The following is a 19,519-nucleotide window of genomic DNA, read 5'->3' as shown; positions in this document are numbered from 1 at the left end:
TTCTCAGTCTTTATTTGCACACATTCAACTTTATTTCACCAATCAGTCAAAACAGGTAACACTTTAACATTGTATGATATGATCCCAGCTGAACAACAAACAGTCGTTTCTTCTAACCTTTCTGGACTTAGTCTGGAAAAAAATCAGAACATAAAGCAATCTCCATCCAGTCTATATGTATCTTTGAATTTCAGAAGTCTACAGCTTAAGAGATAAGTGCTCACAGTGATCTATTACGCTGTATGTGCGTGAACACCTAAAATGCAAAACTTGAAAGTGGACCTATCGTCTTTTTACAGTGGTGGATGATTTTGCATTAATCATGGCTAAAGTTACTGAAGTCTATCTAATCCCGGTGAGCTTAAGCCTTCACACTGCTCTGGGCTCCATGTGTCATCAGTGAGAGCAGTTCTCTTCAACATGGTCATCTGAGACATGGTGATGAGAGCACAACAGCCCTGCCCATCTCTGAGGGAAAGCCAATCAGATAAAATCTGGCTTAATGCAGTATACCAAGATGGGGAATGACTGCTGGTGGAGCAGTGACATGGAATGAAACCAAGCTGGCTCAATGAGACTTTAATAGGCAGGACAAAATGTTTGCTGATGCAATCCTTCTGATCTTCACCTTAGTTCAGCTTGTATTGCTTTTTTTAAATTATTATTATAAATAGTTAATGACTAAGAATTACCAGACAAATGGGGATTATTTTGAACTTTGAATCATGCAAAGCTACACCAGTTGGGAGCAAGAATAATACTGTGCTCATTGCCAGTTCTGTATGTCCACTTTTAAGACAACATTTGGAGATTGCAGTAGACTAACACCCCAGACTTGACTCTACATTTTCTACTTCTGTAGGAGCTTGAGCTTCAAGCATGCAGTGTATATTCTGTACACAGTAACTGATCTGCAGGACAGACATTAACACACTACAGTATTTTTTTTAAAACTTCCCAGATGATTGGAAACATGAAGACTGTGGGCTGACATTCAGCGACAAACACAAGGCTTGAATATTTGCATTTACAATAAGGCTTTCTGTGTTTCTGCCCGTCATGAAAAACCGAGTGGCACAAGTTGTACAGCAGCTGGGCAGATGTGCAGTCGCGATGTGTCGACTTAATATTATAATGGCTTTGGGAGCTTTGTGTGCTAAACTTTAATATTGCATAAAAGTTCTGTGGCTTGTAGTGTCAAAAAAACCAAAACCAAAACCAAAACTTTCCCCCTTTCAAGTAAAGAAACTGAATCGCTGCATTTTATCTCCTATTCAGCACATTTCCACCTCTTAAACCGAGGCCCTTTGTTCAGCGAACAGCAGCTCTGGGCATAAAGCATGTCCTCGCGTCTGTGAGAGCGGTCACTAACCTATTAATGCATGCAGATGCTATTTCTACAAATAAGCTCTGCACCTGTCTGCTGTATAATAAAATAAATTACCTCTTCGTTCACAAACTGCTCTTAATGGCATTAAAATTCCCTCAATTTACATAACATAACACCTACTGCAACAGATTCCAAGCCTGCCTCAGTTTATTACTACACAAGTTCATATTTAATAAATATTATTGCTGTTCTCTTTGAACCTTTTAAAAGCGCTGCTATGGCACATTGAAAAGCGGCCAGGGGAATAAGAAGAGGAAGTGGAGGCCACACCAGAGACCGTGAGCATGCCTGAAGACAGACGGCTGGTTCAGTTTACGTGGATCCACTGACTTTGGACATCATGACACTGGCATGATGGGAGACATAATGAGTTGATTTCACAGACTGCAGGTGAGCTCACACCTACAGTTTCCTTTGGTCCAACATTTGGTGTGAACTCACCCCTGAACGAATGCTGGGACTGACTTGTGTAATATTTAAAGACTTGGCCGTGTCTCTCACTGCACTCGTGCCTCCAGCAGGGCACTGGGAACCAGGTGCACCGGTGGTGAGTTACACCCGTTCAGGTACCGCAGCGAGTCAGCTCCCAGGTAGGCGAGCAGCAGTTCTGAGCGTCGGTGGAGCAGCTGGAGCACGTCGTCCGCCAAACTCTCCACCGAGCTGTAACGCACTTTATCCAGATCAAAGATGTCTTTCAGGAAGTGCAGCACCTGGTCCTGCAGGAGAAACAGGACTCATGAGTAACTCAAAATTCATCATTAAGGGTGCAGGAAGGTCGTCAAATGTCGTCCACAGGGGGGAACGAGTTAAGACTGGGAGGTTCAGATTGTATAAGCTCTTTAGTTTTTTTCCCTTTTCCCCTAATCATAATATGGTTTTTAAAATCAGGGGCAGATTTAAGGATCTCAGAATAGATATTACAATACAAAGAGTTTTAAAAGGCTGCTGACTCCCAGTCCTGCAAACATCCCAAATCTCAAACTTACACTTTTTTCTCAACTACATTTACTTTTAGTTAAGTACAAAAACTCGTTTAAAAGCAGTGGTTGAACAAGATTAATTCTCATTTTCGTTCCAAATTTAGTCTAAATCTCATCCACTGACACAAAACAGTCCATGTTTAAAACAGGACACTTGCAGATGTTCCTCATGTTCTAACCTTGAAGAAGCTGCACAAATCGTGCAGGGAGCCCTTTGGCCCCAGGAAGCCCCACGCCAGGACGGGGCCGATCTGTTCACACACGGAGTAGAAATGGGCGATGAAGCCGTCGGACACCTGAGAGACAAACGGCACAGAGGCGTTCAGATCTACCTGCTCATTTCTGTATTTATAGAAATAAGTTATTTTAACCCTACATCACATTTCAGGTAAAGAGATATTTCCTCCAGCGCCACCCTCATGTTACTGTGCATTTTAAAAGACCTCAGACTCGTACCTTCATGTGCTGCCTCTTCTGCTTCAGCACTGACCAACAGCTTGATGCCACCGCCTGTGAAACAAATACATGTCAGATTCAATGAAAACTCACTTGTGTTAACTGCTTTGCCTTTCATGTGTCTCAGTGGTATGTATACATATGCAGGTGCTATTTTGTAGTTTTACTCACTGTCTCCTTGAAGGAGCTGTTGAGCCAGCGGTTGTTGATCACGTTCTGGATGGAGATGGGTGGATTCTCCAGGTCCTCGAAGGAGTCCATCAGAATGAAATCCAGCACGATGTCGTAGAAGTTTAGATGCTTCACCTGGTGAAGAATGTCAAGCAAAGAGAAGAAAGGAAAAACGCTGTTCGTCCGATTTAAGTCGTGTTGGATCACAGGTCAGAGAATCACACTTACCCCCCGTGCGGCGAGTTCCAATTCTGTGTTTTCCCAGTGCTCTGTGTGCTCCAGGAAGGAAATCATCTCTTCAAACACTTCCTCAAATCTCTTTGGGCTCTGAAAACCGAACAACAACATGTGAGGCGGAGAACAGCCCATACAATTAAAAAAAATAAATAAAAAAAATTCTATTTTCTAAATCCGTCATCTGTATTTTCAGTTTTACCTTTTGTGCTTTGACTATAATGGAAGACAGTATTTTCTTTCCTGTGTCGGCCAGAAACGTCCAAGTTGTCCTGTCACACAAAATGAGCTGCAGACAAAACAAAATTCTTTAATTATTTTTAATTTTCAATACATAGTGAACAACAATCTACAGTTCGAAAATTACTACTGTGGTCTGGAATTCAATGAGCAGGAGGTCTGCAGTGTTTCTCTGGCTAATTCAACAGCAACACAGAAATACTATTGAGAATAAAGCCAAAATATCCAAACGGACAATCAGGAAAAATGCCTTAATATTTTTAATTGGAGCATTTATCTTACCCTAATAATTCAAGTCAAGTCAAAGTTCTATAGCACATCTTAAACAACAGGTTATACAAAATAAACACTATACCGAATAACAACAGTAAACTATACACTAAAAATAATAAAAGTCATAAGAAATTAAATAAGACTGTTTGCATGATCAAAGCCAGGGTTACCCTGTCACCTTAGTTTCACCTAATAATCTGCCCAGTAGTTTGAGAGCACTGGTCTATTACACGTCTTATGAGCTGTGAGTATATTCTTTACGTTTTGTGAGTGTGAGCCTGGTTCTGCTGGTGATTTCTTCCTCTTAAAAGAGAGTTTTTCCTTCCCACTCTTACCGACTGCTTGCTCATGGTGGGGTTTGTCTGATTGTTGGGGTTTTCTCTGTACTGTACTACTATAGGGTCTTTACTAGAGATGGACCAATCCGATATTACGTATCGGTCCGATACTGGCCTAAATTACTGGATCGGGTATTGGAGAGAAATAAAAAATGTAATCCGATCCATTAAATATCACAAAAGCACCTCACAAAACTTGCGACACAGCGTAACTCAGCTCATAACCGTAGCACGTCGGAGCAGTATGCGTCTCATGATAGAGCGGCTGTGTCATGCGAGACCTGTCGGCGGTCTGCTTGAGCATTTGGAGCCTCGCTACATGCTTCCAAACCGGCATTTAATCTCAGAGAAAGTTATCCCAGGGAAGTAAAGCAAGTGTGTAAGTTCATCTGAATGTTTGTAAAACATTCCCAGCGAATGCTGGGAGCGACTGCCTCTCATTCTCTCCCTCTCCTGCTGCTACTTCAATCATGAAACTGATCAATGATCAGCTGATTGGCTTTTCTGTCGCGACTCCCATCTCTCGTTAGTTTATCGCCCACTTTGCGCCAGAAAGAGGCGCATAAACAACAGCAGCACGTTTAAGCTTGACAAGCTGTTGTTAGAATTTATTTAAAATTACTTTCTACACCAGGATCCTTTTCTACGCAGCTGATGGCTGGTAACTGTGCAGGGGCGGGTCTAGCAAAGTTTTGTCAGGGGGGCAGGTAGGGCATTAACAGGGAAAAGGGGGCACAAAGAAATACTTTTCTTTTATATTGTCATGTCTAGCTTTTAATAAATAATTATCTGAATCTTACAACCAAAGTTTTCATCTGATGTAAAATGTATAGATTTGATATAGATGCATTTTCTTTTACGTGTGTATTAAATTAAAGTTGATTACGTCAGTTAAGCATTACGAGGCAGAGGGTGGTTCCCCATTTTTTATTTTCTTTTTGTGTTCGGAGTTGGCGACCCTATTAATTAGGTTGCTTAATATTTCCCCTAAGTACTCTTTAAAATACCGGAATAGGGAGTATGGTGCAGGTTTAAGTTTATTAGATTGATCAGTATTGCTGATCTATGAAATATTTTGTATTTTTTGCATACAGGTATAACAGAATAGCTTTAGTTTTTTTTTTTTTTTTTAAACCTGAGTATGAACTTATACAAAATGCAGCAAGGTATTTTAAAAAAAACAACATTTTATTGATTATAAAATACACTATATCGGATTTATATCGGTATCGGCAGATATCCAAATTTATGATAGCGGTCATCTCTAGTCTTTACCTTACAAGATAAAGTGCCTTGGGGCGACTGTTGTGTGAAATAAAACTGAACTGAATTAAGCACAACAGATCAGATAACATAAAGCTACCTGACCCTTTTTCCCCTCCTTCAGCAAACATCCACATCAGGCAAACTCAGCCACAATATTCTAGTTTTACTGTTGTGCATCAGAAGTGGAGACTATCATTCATCTTAGCATACAGTCTTTGGTGAGCACCATCTTACTGAACCGTACCTGCCACGCCTGCCGCACACAGTGCAGCTTAGCCAGGAAATCCAAGTCCCCGAGACACTCCAGCATCTCAGTTCTGAGAGTGAAAATCAAGAGGAACCTCTCATTTAACTGCCAGCAGACGATCGGGAGAACAAAATAAAGTTCATGCTGTCATGCCATCAAATTTCACAGTGGGACGATCACAACGCTGTACAAATTTCCCTGACTGTCTTCTATACGACGTGTGTTAATGTCTGATTACCGCAGCACTCTGCAGGAGATACTGCCATCCTCAGCCATCTTCAGCGCCTCCTCATACAAAGGGTGATGTCCCAGAGTGAACACACTCCTCAGCTCTCTGTGCTCGGACATCTGAGGTGCAGACAGATAGCAAAGGCATCATGGACTGAACAATGAAGGGTACATAAGATGTTGTTATTCACAATGTTTTATTGTCTGCATGAAACCAAAAACAAGAAATGGTGAAATAAAAACATCATTTTTATTAAGAATTATTATTTAAAAAAATAATATTAACGCATAAACTTTGCCCAGGCCAGAAAAACCCCCCCAAAAAAACGCTGCTAATAATTTAATTGCCATTTCTAAAAGGATGTTTAACACACAATCCTTGTAAAGCATTGTTATCTTTCTGCAGGGAGGACGTTAAAGTCATTGGTGTGTAAACTTAGCTTGTACACTCTGTAAACACACCACCAGTGATTCTTAAGAACCAGTTTATTTTAGTGATATGTGGGTCAAGTGCGCCAGTAGCACCTTGAGCCCCCACTGAGACTTAATGAGTAAAGGCGATAAACAGAGAACTGGTAAACACCGGGTGGTGAACCCAGAGGAAGAGCAAAGCTTCCTGAGTCAAACTCCTGCTGCGAATCAGTCGGAGCTTTAAAGGTTCAGACAGTTTTAGTTTAAGACCTTTCCTGATTTCACCTCCTCTCCTCGTGCTTTGTTCCCAAACCACATGGCTGTGAACAAAGTGCTGTGGTTAACTAACCGAAGCAGGATCTCCTGATTTGTGACAAGTCGTGTATGTTTTTCATGTTTTACAAAGGTGGTGAAAAACTTCTGAATAAGAAGAAACCAATTCAGAATTTATAAACAAAAACGTATGTTTGAATCACTCCTTCCTGCTTTTTTGTTCTTTAAAATGAAGGAAATGTAAATTTGAAAGAAATCCAAATGAGATTTTTTTTTTTTTACTGAACCAAAATTTTTTTTTTTTAAATGCTGTATTTTTAAATTTTTTTAATACTTTTCCTTGCAACCAAAAGCAAAATATCAAGACTGATTTATCTTTTTACCCTTTACACTAAACAACTGACAAAAAAAGCACTGTAGAAGAACTCCAGAGGTGTTAATGGGAGGATTTGGTGCTTCTGTTACCTCAGCTGCAGACACAAACGAGTCAGTGGAGGCGATGCTGATGCTGTCCCTCAGACAGGCGTCATCTAACTCTTCTCTGGACAAAATGTCTGCCACTGTGTAAGGGAAACAGAACAGGAATCGTCACACATATATTTACAATTTTATTAAAAAAAAAAAAAAAAAAAAAGTCCTCCAGCACACCTGCTCACACACACAAAATTATATATGCGCACTGGCTTCCTGCTTTGCTTCACGCTGTCTTTTACTGCTGTGCCTATTTTTCTGTGTTGGACAAAAAGAACTGCATAATGCTTCAGTGACTCACCCTGGCTGCTGCTGTGGGATGAGGGCTCTGACATCCCCAACACTCCCTCAAACTCCTCCTGGAGGCGGTAAGCCCTGTGCAGCAGAGCCTTCAGCCTGTGGATGAACTCTGCGCTGATGACGTCCTGAACACACAAACAATCAAAGAAACTTGACTCATCACAATGTAAAGATTTGTCTTAATTTCGGTAGGGATAACCGAGTTCTCAGGCGCACTAGATAAGAGTTGTGCAAACCATCAGGTTCAGCTGCTGGTTTGAGACTTAAAAAATATCAGATTCTTGAAAATTTGTTCAGTAGACCAAAAGTAAAATGTAGAAAATAGCATTTTTTCTTATTTTAAAAGAGTATTTGCAGCTCTTTCTTGGGAATCTCATGTGACCTCATTTCTAAGTAGCTTTAAAAACGCATTCAATCGCACTGGCTTTCCTTGACACAAGTCAAAGCTGCAGCCCGAGCTGTGTTTGGGTGCAGGCTTAACTACTGATTCAAAACCCCTCCAATCTCGTTAGAGACCCAATTAGTGTGCTGTTATGCAATCCAAACTCTGACACACAGGTGGGCTGTCAGTGCTGGTTATTCCGGTAGTTAGCGACCTGTAGTCTCATCTGCATTGTGTCTGTGGGCAGCATAATCTCTAAACTCTACCTTCCTCTGGTACTAAAGAACAGAGCACAGAAAATGTTGGTGGGATGTGAATCAATACATCTACTGTTTGGTATCAGACAGATGTTATGCAACCGTTTTCTTTTTTGAGAAAGAAAACACATATGAGCTATTTGCATGTTGCGCCAAAAGAGGTATTTTATGGCAATTCTACAAAAGTCATTTTAAAAATGAAGAGCCCACTTATTTTACTGGTTTACTTTTTCCAAAGGATGTCTGGACTCTCACTAACTGATCTGTACTGTGTCAGAGCATGGAGGTTAATCAAAGTTAACCTCCTTCCACTAGGTTGATCGCTGCATTCTGACATGATGACATGGCATGATCACCAACTACGCTCAAGCACACAACTCCAACGCTTCCTCATGGAAAACTGCTGTCTTTCTGAACAAATCTATGAGGCATGATTGAGATCGGGGCTTCTAAAAATGCTCCAAATAATCCACAGCATGCATAAAATTATGAACCTAGTTGTGCTCTCCAAGAGGACCTTTCAAGCTGTGCTGTAAATGCATGTAAGAAAGAGCAAGGGAGCTTAAAAGAGCTGACATGGCGAAACAAACTGAAGCATACTCGGGCCTCGTTAAGATCAATGTGAGAGCAGGCCGGATGCAGAAGTGAGGAAGAGTGATGGTACAAGAGGATTTAACTCAGACTCTTCTTAGGTGAAGCGTTTAAGGCACGGCCAAAGGAGGAGATTATGTCTCTCTCAGCTGGTTTGGGAAAAACCTCTGTGCTCATAGGGAGGTCTGGGGGATTTCTGCGAAATGGACCCAAATAGATGGTTGGACCTCTTTTCTACTCAGTCATAGTTATGTAATCAGTCAAAGTATCAGTAGAATAATTCTTCTGAATTAGGGGGAAATTTTGGTCTCAGTAATTTGCACCACACCTGTTGTGTACACCTGTCATCAAAGATGAAGAATTTCATGTCAACAACATACATCTTCCATCGTCCCCACAAGCTGCTGCTGGTGGTGGTGTAAGGGTGTAGGGAATCTTTACATGGTGCACTTTGGGCCCCTTGATACCATTTGCACTCAGACTGTGCTTCTCTTGTTTTGGCTACAGTCTGCAATAAGACTTGTATGGAGTGTTTGTCTCACCTCCATGCTCTGCTCAGCAATGGTGTCTCCAGCTCCAATTTTGACTGAGGCACAGCTCGCATCGTCCTCAGCATGCCTGCTCCTGAATGTCAGCGCCTCCTCCCACCGCCGCAGGGCCTCCTCGAATAAATCCATACCTGAGAGAAACACACACAGACTGAGTCTCCGAAAGCAATCAATGACTCAGCACCTCCAATTTTAAACACTTCAACCCACCAAAAACTATTACAGTACATTCAAACAGTATTACTGGATACTGGTACATAGTACACAGAGGTTTCTTTACCCATTAGGTACAGGTTTTCAGGTGTGGTGACAGGTAGGTTGAGCACACTGCAACTGTCAGCATCCTCCACTCCGTCCCAACAGGTGGAGTCATTTGCACAGGTACTGCTGCTGGATGAGTTCAAGCTTTTTACCTGCACAAAAACACAAAAGCAGAACAAAGTCGAACAAAGATCAACAAGTTTTACTAATACAAGACTGGAAATGATGAAATTAAACAGACATTACATTAATTTAATGTGTTTTTGGTTACACAGATAATGATCCTACATAGGCACCACCTAAAAAGAACACATCATTAGTAAATACTGTTTACAGCATCTAATACTTAAAGGTTCACCGTATAATTTAAGGTTCCCTGTTCTTCTGAACATGAGACAAACGACACTCAGTTTTTTTTCCTGTTTTTTCACCAAGTTAATGAAAAAATGAAGACAGACCCCACTTAACTTCTGCTTTTATTATTAATCCCCACTAAGGGTTATTTAATCCTGAGTGATGATATGCCTGTCAGATCCTGAAGCTTACTCAAAGAATAAACTTAAACTTTATTTTCAGTGGTTGCTTTAGTACTCCTGCATGTTTTTTTTTTAAGGAATAAAGAAATCATCACGAGTCCTAAAGGCAGTAAATATTCACCACCTCTGGTTTGTGGATTTTAGGAGTATATGAACAAAAACATGTCAGACACAAAACATAAACATGTTAAGTTTTCTTCTTTAATTTCAAAGCTTTCCAGGTAGTATCACATAAATATTTTTGCATCATGTCTCCTGGTTATGTCATTTCAGATAAAATTTATCTTTAAATGCAGTCTAAACACACTCCGTGCTCTTATCTTACCGAAGCCAGGCTCATGACAGATCCAGACAACTTCCTGTAACCTCCTGCAATGAGAACCAGATCAGAGGAGTAGCCATTCTTGGAGTTGAGGGAGAGCGTGATGTTTTGGCTCGTATTATCTGAGAAGATAAAGATGAGAGTTCAGAGATGAGGTTTCACAGAAAGATCCGACTATAATACCAGGATTACACAGTGGACATGTCAAATTTAACATCTGGGTAACTTTTTCTGGAAAGCCTCCATGGTATTTTAATAATTAACTTTGCTGAAGCCGTTTTTTACCAATTTGATTCAAACACAGCAAACAAAGGTGTGCTTTGATTTACACACAGTGATACAGTGAAAGGCCCAGTGGGGACAAAGGTGGAGAAAAGGCATCAGACAGGCAGCTCGTTGAGAAACGCCTGTTCAAAAGGTCTTTGCAAGAGAAATAGATGTGGCAGCAAATACTCAGCTGACTGTGAATGCCACCAATCCAGATATCAGATAGATGCAAACATTTAATTTAACTTTCGTGCTACAATAAACAGAGCTGAGGGTAACAGACCCATTGCTAAAAAAATCAAGCAGGTAGCTTATAGTTACTAAAGAAAATAAAAAAATCAATGCATCCTAGTTTTTCACAATATTTTACTTCATGCTGTAAATGGGGAATAAACACCCTGAAGCCTCTCTCTGTGCTCATATAGCACAGAAGCAGCTCCGCCATTCTTTCTGTGCCACAGCACAAATTAGTGTATCAGCTCAACCAACTTCTCTGTCAGAAACCCAGCACGAGTGTTAGGTTAGCGGATCTTCTCAGAATGAAATCGGGTTTGCAAAGATCCTCCTGTCATTGTTAAAACCTCTGTAAACATTTTCCCTTTATTAAACCTAAAACTACTTTTGGCTGCTCGCTCATTCAAAACAGGCTGGCCACAGCAGATAAGTCTGCATGTTTGATTTGGAAACGTTTTCCTCCTCCCAGGACCAAACCCGGGATCATTAGCGTCTTGGGTGATGCTGTAAAGCTATACACTATGGACCCACTAAATCTATTGTATCAAAAAGAAAGGAAATGCTCTCTTAAACTGCTCAGCTGACTTCCCTTAATTCCTCGTTTCTTTTAAGTTCTCTTTAGGACTCTAATCTTCCTGGAGGAGATTAAATGAGTTAAACCATTTATCTAGAGCCTGCCTTTTCAAAGTTCAAAGTAATACAGGAGTGGCCTTGCACGTCAGTCTTGTTACATCACACACCAGTAACTGGGCTGACACTGAATGGAGATCACAGGCCAGTGAGCTGCTGGTTGAAGAGGAAAGAATTAAATCAGTGTGAGGAGATCTTACCATTCTCTCCTGCGGCTGGGGGGTGAAACTCTAAACCAGCCTGCTCCCAGTGCTGTGGGTGAACCTTCTTTCTGCCCTTCCTCCTCTGGAAGTGTCGAGCGAGGAAGAGGAGGGAGACAGCACCAAAGGCAGTGGCAACTACCAGTTTCTTGGTGTCTGTGCTGACGCTCACCTGGAGAAAAGAAAGAGAAGAAGAGAATCAACTTAGATTTTCATACACCCCAAATGTTTTTATTCTGTATGTTGTCAATATATGCACTGCATCACATGCAGATTTTAATGATTTAAAGTCTGTTTTCCGGCAGCTTTTCATCCTGTACTTTGTAAAAGAATCATAACCTTTTTTGTGAGCATACAGATTAAAAATGAATTGACACATACCGAGGACTTCTTTATATACAACACAGGGACAAAAGCCTTTTCTAGAATAGAATTAGAATAGAATTCAACTTTATTGTCATTGCATGTCACAAGTACAAGGCAACGAAATGCAGTTTGCATCCATCCATCAGTGCTTTAGCCATGTTATAGATATATTACAAAATATATATTAGCAATAATATATTTATGTAGATGTATTACAGAAATGGGTCTGTTATAGGTATGAGGGTACAAAAATGGGTATGTTACAATGTACACGGTATGAAAGTATATTATGAATATGCTATAACTATAAAAGCTATGTAGAGGCTATGAACAGGATATAAATATAAATATGAAACTATACAGAAATATGCAAGTTGTAAGCAGTTGTAGAATTATAATTATTGTATTGTACAGAATGATTGTTTATACAGAATCATACAGTAGTGCAGTTTAAGATAAGTGAAATATGTGGCGACTTTCTACAGAAGCTATATAAAGTGCTAGTGGTTGTGGGTGTGTGTATGTTCAGTAGGGCTGCCACAAACGATTATTTCGATAGTCAACTAGTCACCGATTATTTTTGCGATTAGTAGACTAATCAGATCATGCATCCATTGAGCGTAAAACGTACAGCTTATTGCACCAGCAGCATCTGCTCTTATATAACTATCATTAGCTTACAGCTTTAAGTGTTTAAGGTATGTGCTAACTAAAAATAAAAACAAGATGATAGCTTATTAAATTTTAATGAAATTGAGATTGTTTCAATGGAGTTTAATAAACTCAGCCGTCTGCTCCTTGCTATCTAAAATATAACACGACACCGGAGTATATTCTCGAGTCTCACACTTCTGATAATCAGTTTGACGTTTATTCAGCTGTGTAAAACTTTAATCTCAGCCAAACCGATTTACTCAGGAACAAATAAAATACTGAAAAAAGCCAAACAATAACATTTTTTAAGTTATCTAAGTTACTTATATATCATGTTTAACCTTGAAAACGATTTGCCGGGAGTCCGGTGTTCTCACCGGCTCTAGTGAGCCTTGAACCCCGGCTAGCTATCGAGCTAGTGGGTACCAGACATCTCCGAAAACGTAGGAGCGCTTTTGAAAATATGTGTCTTGATAAACTGAGCAGATATTTGACGTTTACACAGCTACATTCCCGCCTGAAAATATGTTAAAGGTTTATTTTGTGACCCAGAAAGAATAATAAGAGTAACATTAAAACTAACTAGCTGCCGCCATTGTTAGAAACTGAGCAGGGCCGCGATGGGCCGCGCTATGAATTCTGGGACACAGTCTTCTTCTTCGGGGTTTAACGGCAGCTGGCATCCTTGTACATGCAGTGCTGCCATCTTCTGTTTCAGTCCGTTATTACACTCTTAAATCCTACTACTTATTCCTGCGTCTTTTGGGATCTTACAAAGCTTCAAACAACGACTATTAAATTAGTCACCGACGATTTTGATAGTCGACGTAATCGTGACTAGTCGACTAATCGTGGCAGCCCTAATGTTCAGTCCATTATTTTAACGTGGGTCAGATGTCAGGAGGCAGAAGAACATAAACAAAGAAAAATACAAAAACAAAGATGAATAAATAGACAAAATAATTATGAAATGATGCAAGGGATAGATTAGTTTGCTGCGGATGCTCCATTTTTAGTCCTGTTTGAACTGATAGATTTCCCTCCTTTGTTTTCATGAATACAACCCTGTCCATTATTAGCAGATGGCACTGTGTTATAATTTTGTTATAGACAACTTTATCTTAAAGTATCATATACACAATAAAATGTCAAAAGTATATATATAAAAAAAAAAAAAAGTGAAAACATATTTTCCCCTCTACAGTAAGAAGATCAGGTCTAACAGTCATGCTGACATTTCTGACAATCAGTCAGGAGAACGAGATAAAATAAACAGACACCGTGCAAAAACATCAAAACACACCCAACGACACCATGCCAAACCGAAAGCAACCAGGTGCCTTTCATACACTACGCCCTACAGGTAAAACTGCCCTTTAGAAATAACAGAGTGCGTCACGGGTGTTACAATTCTAAAACCACGACAAATGTCCACAATATCATGTCTCGGTTCCACTTTCCTGTACTTCCCACGTGTAGCTGTTCATGTCCAGTTAAAGCAAGGCAGTGCGATGTTTAAAGAGTGTTCAGTTAATGAATTTTTTGGAATATACAATGAATAGTTTATTTTTTAATGAAGTATATTGTTTTTCTTCAAAATTAAATCAAGATAACATTACTAAGCCTGCGGTGAAAATACATTTTTCCCCTTTGTTTTTTGCCTCTGTCAGTGCGCCCCAGGGTGGCTGTGGATACAATGTAGCTTGCCATCACCAGTGTGTGAATGGGTGGATGACTGGATGTGTAAAGCGCTTTGGGGTCCTTAGGGACTAGTAAAGCGCTACACAAATACAGGCCATTTACCATTTAATCATTCTCATAAAGACACACCAAACCAAACAGTTGAACAGCCTTAAAAAAACCCCAACAAACATAAAACTTAAAGATGGAATACTGATCCCAACATCTAAAAATTGATCCCAAGTTTCTTTGTGCGTTTCAACAGTCACAATAATATTATAGGGCTGTAAGAAAAAATAATTTGAATGAAATTATAACTCTGGCTTGCAGAAATGATTAAAAAAAAGATGATGGAGATAAACGATAATTTTCTGTTTTTCAATGTTGTTCTTGTTCTGTTTTTTTTTAGCCCCCCAAATACATACTACTAAATAAATAACCAATCCATTGACCATTTCTACTTTCTCAATCATCCTTGATTTAATGAAAGTTCAAGGAAACCCTCTATTAGCCATTTTTTAAGTTAAATAAATCCAAAATGTTTCCAAAGATTACTACATTTTTCTGATCAAGTACTGCCCAAGGTAATCGGCGTTATAATTTTTGCCATAATCTTATAGCATTAAACAACTTGTGAAAGATGGAAAGGAAGGAGCTGCATTCAGTGCAACACTTGTCTGCCCGATGAAAAGTTAACTGAGGACGCATGCCTCAAAGTCTAACGGATACTGAGGTAATATGAGGCAGCGCAGACGACCCGCCATCCGCCTGTCACATAAATGTTAAATAATCAATTTCAGATAGTGTTTGTAGCCCTCTCCGTTTATATTTAGACACACAGACGTAGCTGCTGCAAATTCTCAACAACTCAGTAGGTATGACAACAGCCATAATATTGACTTTTTAAAAGGTCACTAAATGGACTGGGATGACTGAATAGTGCTGCCAGTGCTTGTACAAGCTGTATTCATAACCGCTGCCATCACGTGTCAGGCATGTTCCAACCAGAATATTCTAATCATATCAGATCTGCTACGTGACTCAGGCCACACAAACACTGTCGCTTTCTGCATAAACACAATAACATGTGTTTATGTGGGTAAATGAAAAGAAATACCAGACATTCAACACCCTACAGCCACAAGGACCAAGAAAGAAAGTGAAACTGGGGGGAAAAACACCTAAAATACTGACATGCAAACTACTACTTCACATTTTTGTAAATGCAACAGAAGTCATTCTTAACTTGTTTAAGGAGTTCTGCATAAATTGTTTTTATAAGAACTTTCAGTTCAGGAAAAGAAGTTTGCATGAGCTTCTTAGAGTTTAAAACCAGCATGCTTTGAAACACATTTTCTAGAAAACTGGCCGAGCTGCTCAGTATCTCTCCATCACACGAAGCCTTTAGCTGAACAACTAAACTGCTCAAACAGGTGGTAGACGTTCACATGTAAACAGATACAGCTGCTGGCTCATCTCATCAGGTTTTAAAGGAAAATGATAAACGAGGCATTTCCAAATCCTCTCACAGTGTGTTCCTCTTAATAGAAATATTTCTTACTACACTAATCAATTAAATCAACAAAAAAGAGTGGCAATATAGGTCAAAAGAAAGTGAATAGTCTATATATAGTTCCAATATGAAGGGTCTAATATGAAGTGAATAAATAATTCATTCTTGTAAACCATGCAGTGTGGATATTCTGATAGCTGCTAGGAGCACGTTGAAAAGCATCCTCACCTGTGTCAGGGAGCTGTAGACGGACAGCGGCAAGTCAACCATACGCAGAGCTGCAGTCCTCATGGACAGCTGTGAGCTCGTGAGGGTCTCATGTGTCATTGTGACGCTCTGCCCATGACTTGGCAGCTCCCTTATCTTCGACACCGCTCTGTGCAAGCTGAAGAGGATGACATTAAGGGATTTAACCTTGGAAGCTCAGGAAGGGGATATAATGACACTAATACACAAAGCTGTTGGTATTCTGTATGTACTGCTAGGAACACCTTGCTTAAAGTGAGTGAGCAGCCAGTTTTAACCGCATAATATATAATTAAAAGTCAGGGGAAAAAAGCCTGATAACATGCAAACTTTCATTCTTAAACATCACACACTCGAGGATTGCCATGAAAGAAAAGCCTGTAAAATGTATCAGATGCAGTGGTGTCGGTTAATTAAAACAAAACAAGTCCAATCTGATCCCGACCCTCTCAGAATCAGCTCATTCTTTGTACATGTAGCCATGGAAAATTACTTTATCTTCATACTATAAATATTTTCTGAGTTAGGAGCCTTCACAACATGAGTGCAACAGACCGAAACATGAAATTCTCAGGGTTGAAAAACACCTTCTAAGCTTGGTTAAAAACAACCACCAAATCATGTTTACACTGAGTCAAATTGTCATAATTTGGAGTACTGAGAAGTTGAATTTGTGTACTTTTGCTGTTGAAACCATGAAATATCCCATGACACCGAAGCTATAATTTGTTGATTTTGGCTTTTGAGTGTGCACTTTGGCTGGGTGCAAAACTGATTCTCTTACAGCTTTTAAAAAGCTGAGAAAGTGTTTCTAAGCCTAGAAAGCTTCATGTGTTTAGCTCTTGTACTTAATAAGTTATAAGGGCTAAATTCATGGATTTTTTTAAAAAAAATCAACCCCGTTTACTTTGAGGACTGTAACAATTTTAATAGAACTGAAGTAAAAAATGAAAAATGCTTGTATTACTTAATTAAATATGCACACTTCCATCTAACAGCCAAGTCTAAGTCTGCACAAGACACTCACAGCTGGACGATCCAGCCATTTAAAGCCAAGCCTGAGCCTCACACAGTGCTCGTTGTTAGTCGTAGATGTTTAAAGTTTGCTTGTGTAAGGGTTATGATGTTTGTCAGAAGTATGAGAGTCTGAGAGCCTGAAACTGCAATAACAGAGGTTCAGTTCATTTTTATTTCAAACATATACATTCACCAACATTTCATAAAATCTTTCCATGCAGTTGTTTGGAAAGGAGTAGGCAGAAGTATATACTTATTTCGCCCTACCCCCTCAGGTTTACATCCTCATCATATAAATTTGAACAACAAAAACGTATACAATGCCTTCAACTTAGAACATAACATTACAAAAAATATTTTCTCATGTTCAACTAAAACTATATTTAGATTTGCTAATTTGTAGAAGAAAATAAACATCAGTTTTAAACATCAGGTAAAACCCCCTTGTGATTTTCTCAAAAAAAAAAAACAAAAACAAAAAAAAAACATAACTTTTAAAAAGTCTAGGTAAGCAAAGGAAAACTCTTTAGTGTTATATAGTTTTAACATAAAAAGCCTTCGGACTCCATATTAATAAGAGTCCTTACGGATTTTTGTTTTTATTTTAATTAATTACTGCTTTATTTCTCATCTATTCTGAATCGATTTGCGTATTTTTATATTCATTATGATATTATTTTAAATGTTAACGGATTTTATCTTCCTCTTCAGTAAGTTCAGTAAGCAAACAAGACACATAAAATCCCCCCAACCTCCCCTGGAGCATCTAAAGTGTTTTCACTGGGGCAAAACGCTGACACCGGTATGGATAATCACATAAGCACATGGTTAAGAAACGCCAACCCGAAGAGCTAACGGCTAACGAGGCTAATAAGGCTACCGGGGTTAGCTAAATCTATTAAACCAGCTGGAAATAAACACTGTGACAGACAAACTCGAACTCATCTCTTAGCTGAATGGGACAACATGAAAGCATACATGAATTCAGCGGTACCTTTTTAATATTCCTCCGCAGACACAGCTCCACTGTTTCACTTGGTCCTCGGGCTGACCTCGGCAGCCGCACTGTGAAGGACTCCAGCACCAGCCTGGATTTTCAAAATAAAAGCATGTTCGCGCTCAACGTGACTGTGGGCTCCTTGCGCCCTCTTACGGTGTGCCCGTATACACTACAGATTACTACATATATCTATCAGAAATATTAACAGAAATATCAAGACAAAGTTTTACAATAAAGAAAATAAGAAAAATAAAGAGGAAAACAAAGAATCAAACGTTAATTTAAAAAAAAGTGTGATTTTAATCTTTACAAAATGTACTGCATTTTAAGCCGTGATGGACAAAGTTTCCCCATATTCATGTTTTAAAGTCGTTCAAACAAAATTAATTAGTAATCGATAAACATGAACATTTTCTTCTTCTTCTTGCTGCTCCCTTCAGGTGTCACCACAGTGGATCAGTCTGCCTCCATCTCATTCTCCCTATGTGGTCTTCTGTCACACCAACCCTCTACAACTACAAAACTTCCTCTTTTTTGCCTGCCTGGCAGCTCCATGTTTAACATCCTCTTTTTAATGTATCCACTATATTATATATAGAAAAGAAAAGTTGTGCCTTTCAAAGTCATCTATCAAAGGAATAAACCGAGGAAATGGAACGATGAATAAATGAAAAAACTAAAGAATGATTATCACTGAAATTAGATAAGAAATACTACCAGACCACGACACAAAAATCAGCCTGTTGTTCCAGGTCCTGCACAGCTGCTCTTCATCAAGAAGTGTGGTGGTTGTCTGTGAGGAGGAAAGAATTGTTACTGGGAGCAAATAAGGTCTACTGTTGAGGAAAACCTAAGCAAATGTGTGTGCAAAGTCTAAAGGTAAAGGTTGGTGCAAAGAAGTTGCTGCTAAGACATGATTACTCACCTGTCTTTTCTGTGTCCTCTCCAGGGTGTTTGGGCAAATGTTTCCCTGGGATCCGGACACTATTTAAAGGTTGTAGGAGAGGCCATGGATTAAAGGAGTGTGTTTTTGGTCTTCCTCACTGTAAATCCAGCCGCAAAAGGCCGCCTTATCACACAGACTTGGGATCATAGATAGAACTTTGGGGCTGATGCCATCAGAAAAAGCAGCCTTGCTCTGGTTTAGTTTCTCCAAATGTCTCTTAACTTGTTGATTAATTTATTCTTATGTATTCTTTTCTTTGGTATGTGTTTAATCTTTTTTATTTTTATTTTTTAAGAAATCTGTTCTCATTCATAATATGCTGTGTGAAACATGGTAGTATAATAACTCTCTACCTTTTGGGTTAGTATCTTTGCATTGAATCAATTGTATAATCATATATTTCTATCGCCATGTTTTGCTTTTTGCTATTTTTGTAAAGCTGTAAAATAATAATAACAATCTTCATCATTTGCTTAGCCAAAAAGAAGTGGACAGCAATACAGTTGAAGTACTTAGCAGTCCAGCTGTATGAGCATCACACTGTAACATAACCGCTCATTAATGTTTATAATCCATTTATAAGAACATTTT

General features: G+C 39.3%; 1 protein-coding gene across 1 annotated transcript; it reads right to left on the bottom strand.

The window, feature by feature from the left end:
• Window positions 1-9: 9 nt before the first annotated feature.
• On the bottom strand, window positions 10-18,105 carry miga1 (mitoguardin 1). The gene is made up of 16 exons (XM_014334301.2): window positions 17,977-18,105; window positions 15,948-16,104; window positions 11,507-11,678; window positions 10,179-10,297; window positions 9,337-9,469; window positions 9,051-9,187; window positions 7,280-7,403; window positions 6,973-7,067; window positions 5,834-5,943; window positions 5,593-5,665; window positions 3,434-3,520; window positions 3,226-3,324; window positions 2,998-3,132; window positions 2,827-2,880; window positions 2,550-2,666; window positions 10-2,106 (listed from the first exon to the last, which is right to left on the bottom strand). Exons 2-16 carry the CDS (start codon window positions 16,044-16,046, stop codon window positions 1,888-1,890), a joined length of 1,773 nt encoding a protein of 590 aa, XP_014189787.1. The 5' UTR covers window positions 16,047-16,104; window positions 17,977-18,105; the 3' UTR covers window positions 10-1,887.
• Window positions 18,106-19,519: the final 1,414 nt, after the last annotated feature.

This window comes from Haplochromis burtoni, unplaced genomic scaffold (assembly GCF_018398535.1).
Source record: "Haplochromis burtoni strain Fernald_Lab_line unplaced genomic scaffold, NCSU_Asbu1 Contig_78, whole genome shotgun sequence".
Classification (NCBI taxonomy): Eukaryota; Metazoa; Chordata; class Actinopteri; order Cichliformes; family Cichlidae; genus Haplochromis; species Haplochromis burtoni.
Note: the sequence above shows the minus strand (reverse complement) of the source record. Positions and strands in the feature narration are given on the sequence as shown.

Bases quoted from the DNA above. Each gene is read 5' to 3' on its own strand.
- miga1 (XM_014334301.2), bottom strand. From the start codon at position 16,046: ATGACACATGAGACCCTCACGAGCTCACAGCTGTCCATGAGGACTGCA. The intron at 5,944-6,972 runs GTAACAGAAGCA...TCTGCACCTCAG, and splicing joins CGTTTGTGTCTGCAGCTGAG to ATGTCCGAGCACAGAGAGCT. The intron at 3,133-3,225 runs GTAAGTGTGATT...ATTCTTCACCAG, and splicing joins TGGAACTCGCCGCACGGGGG to GTGAAGCATCTAAACTTCTA.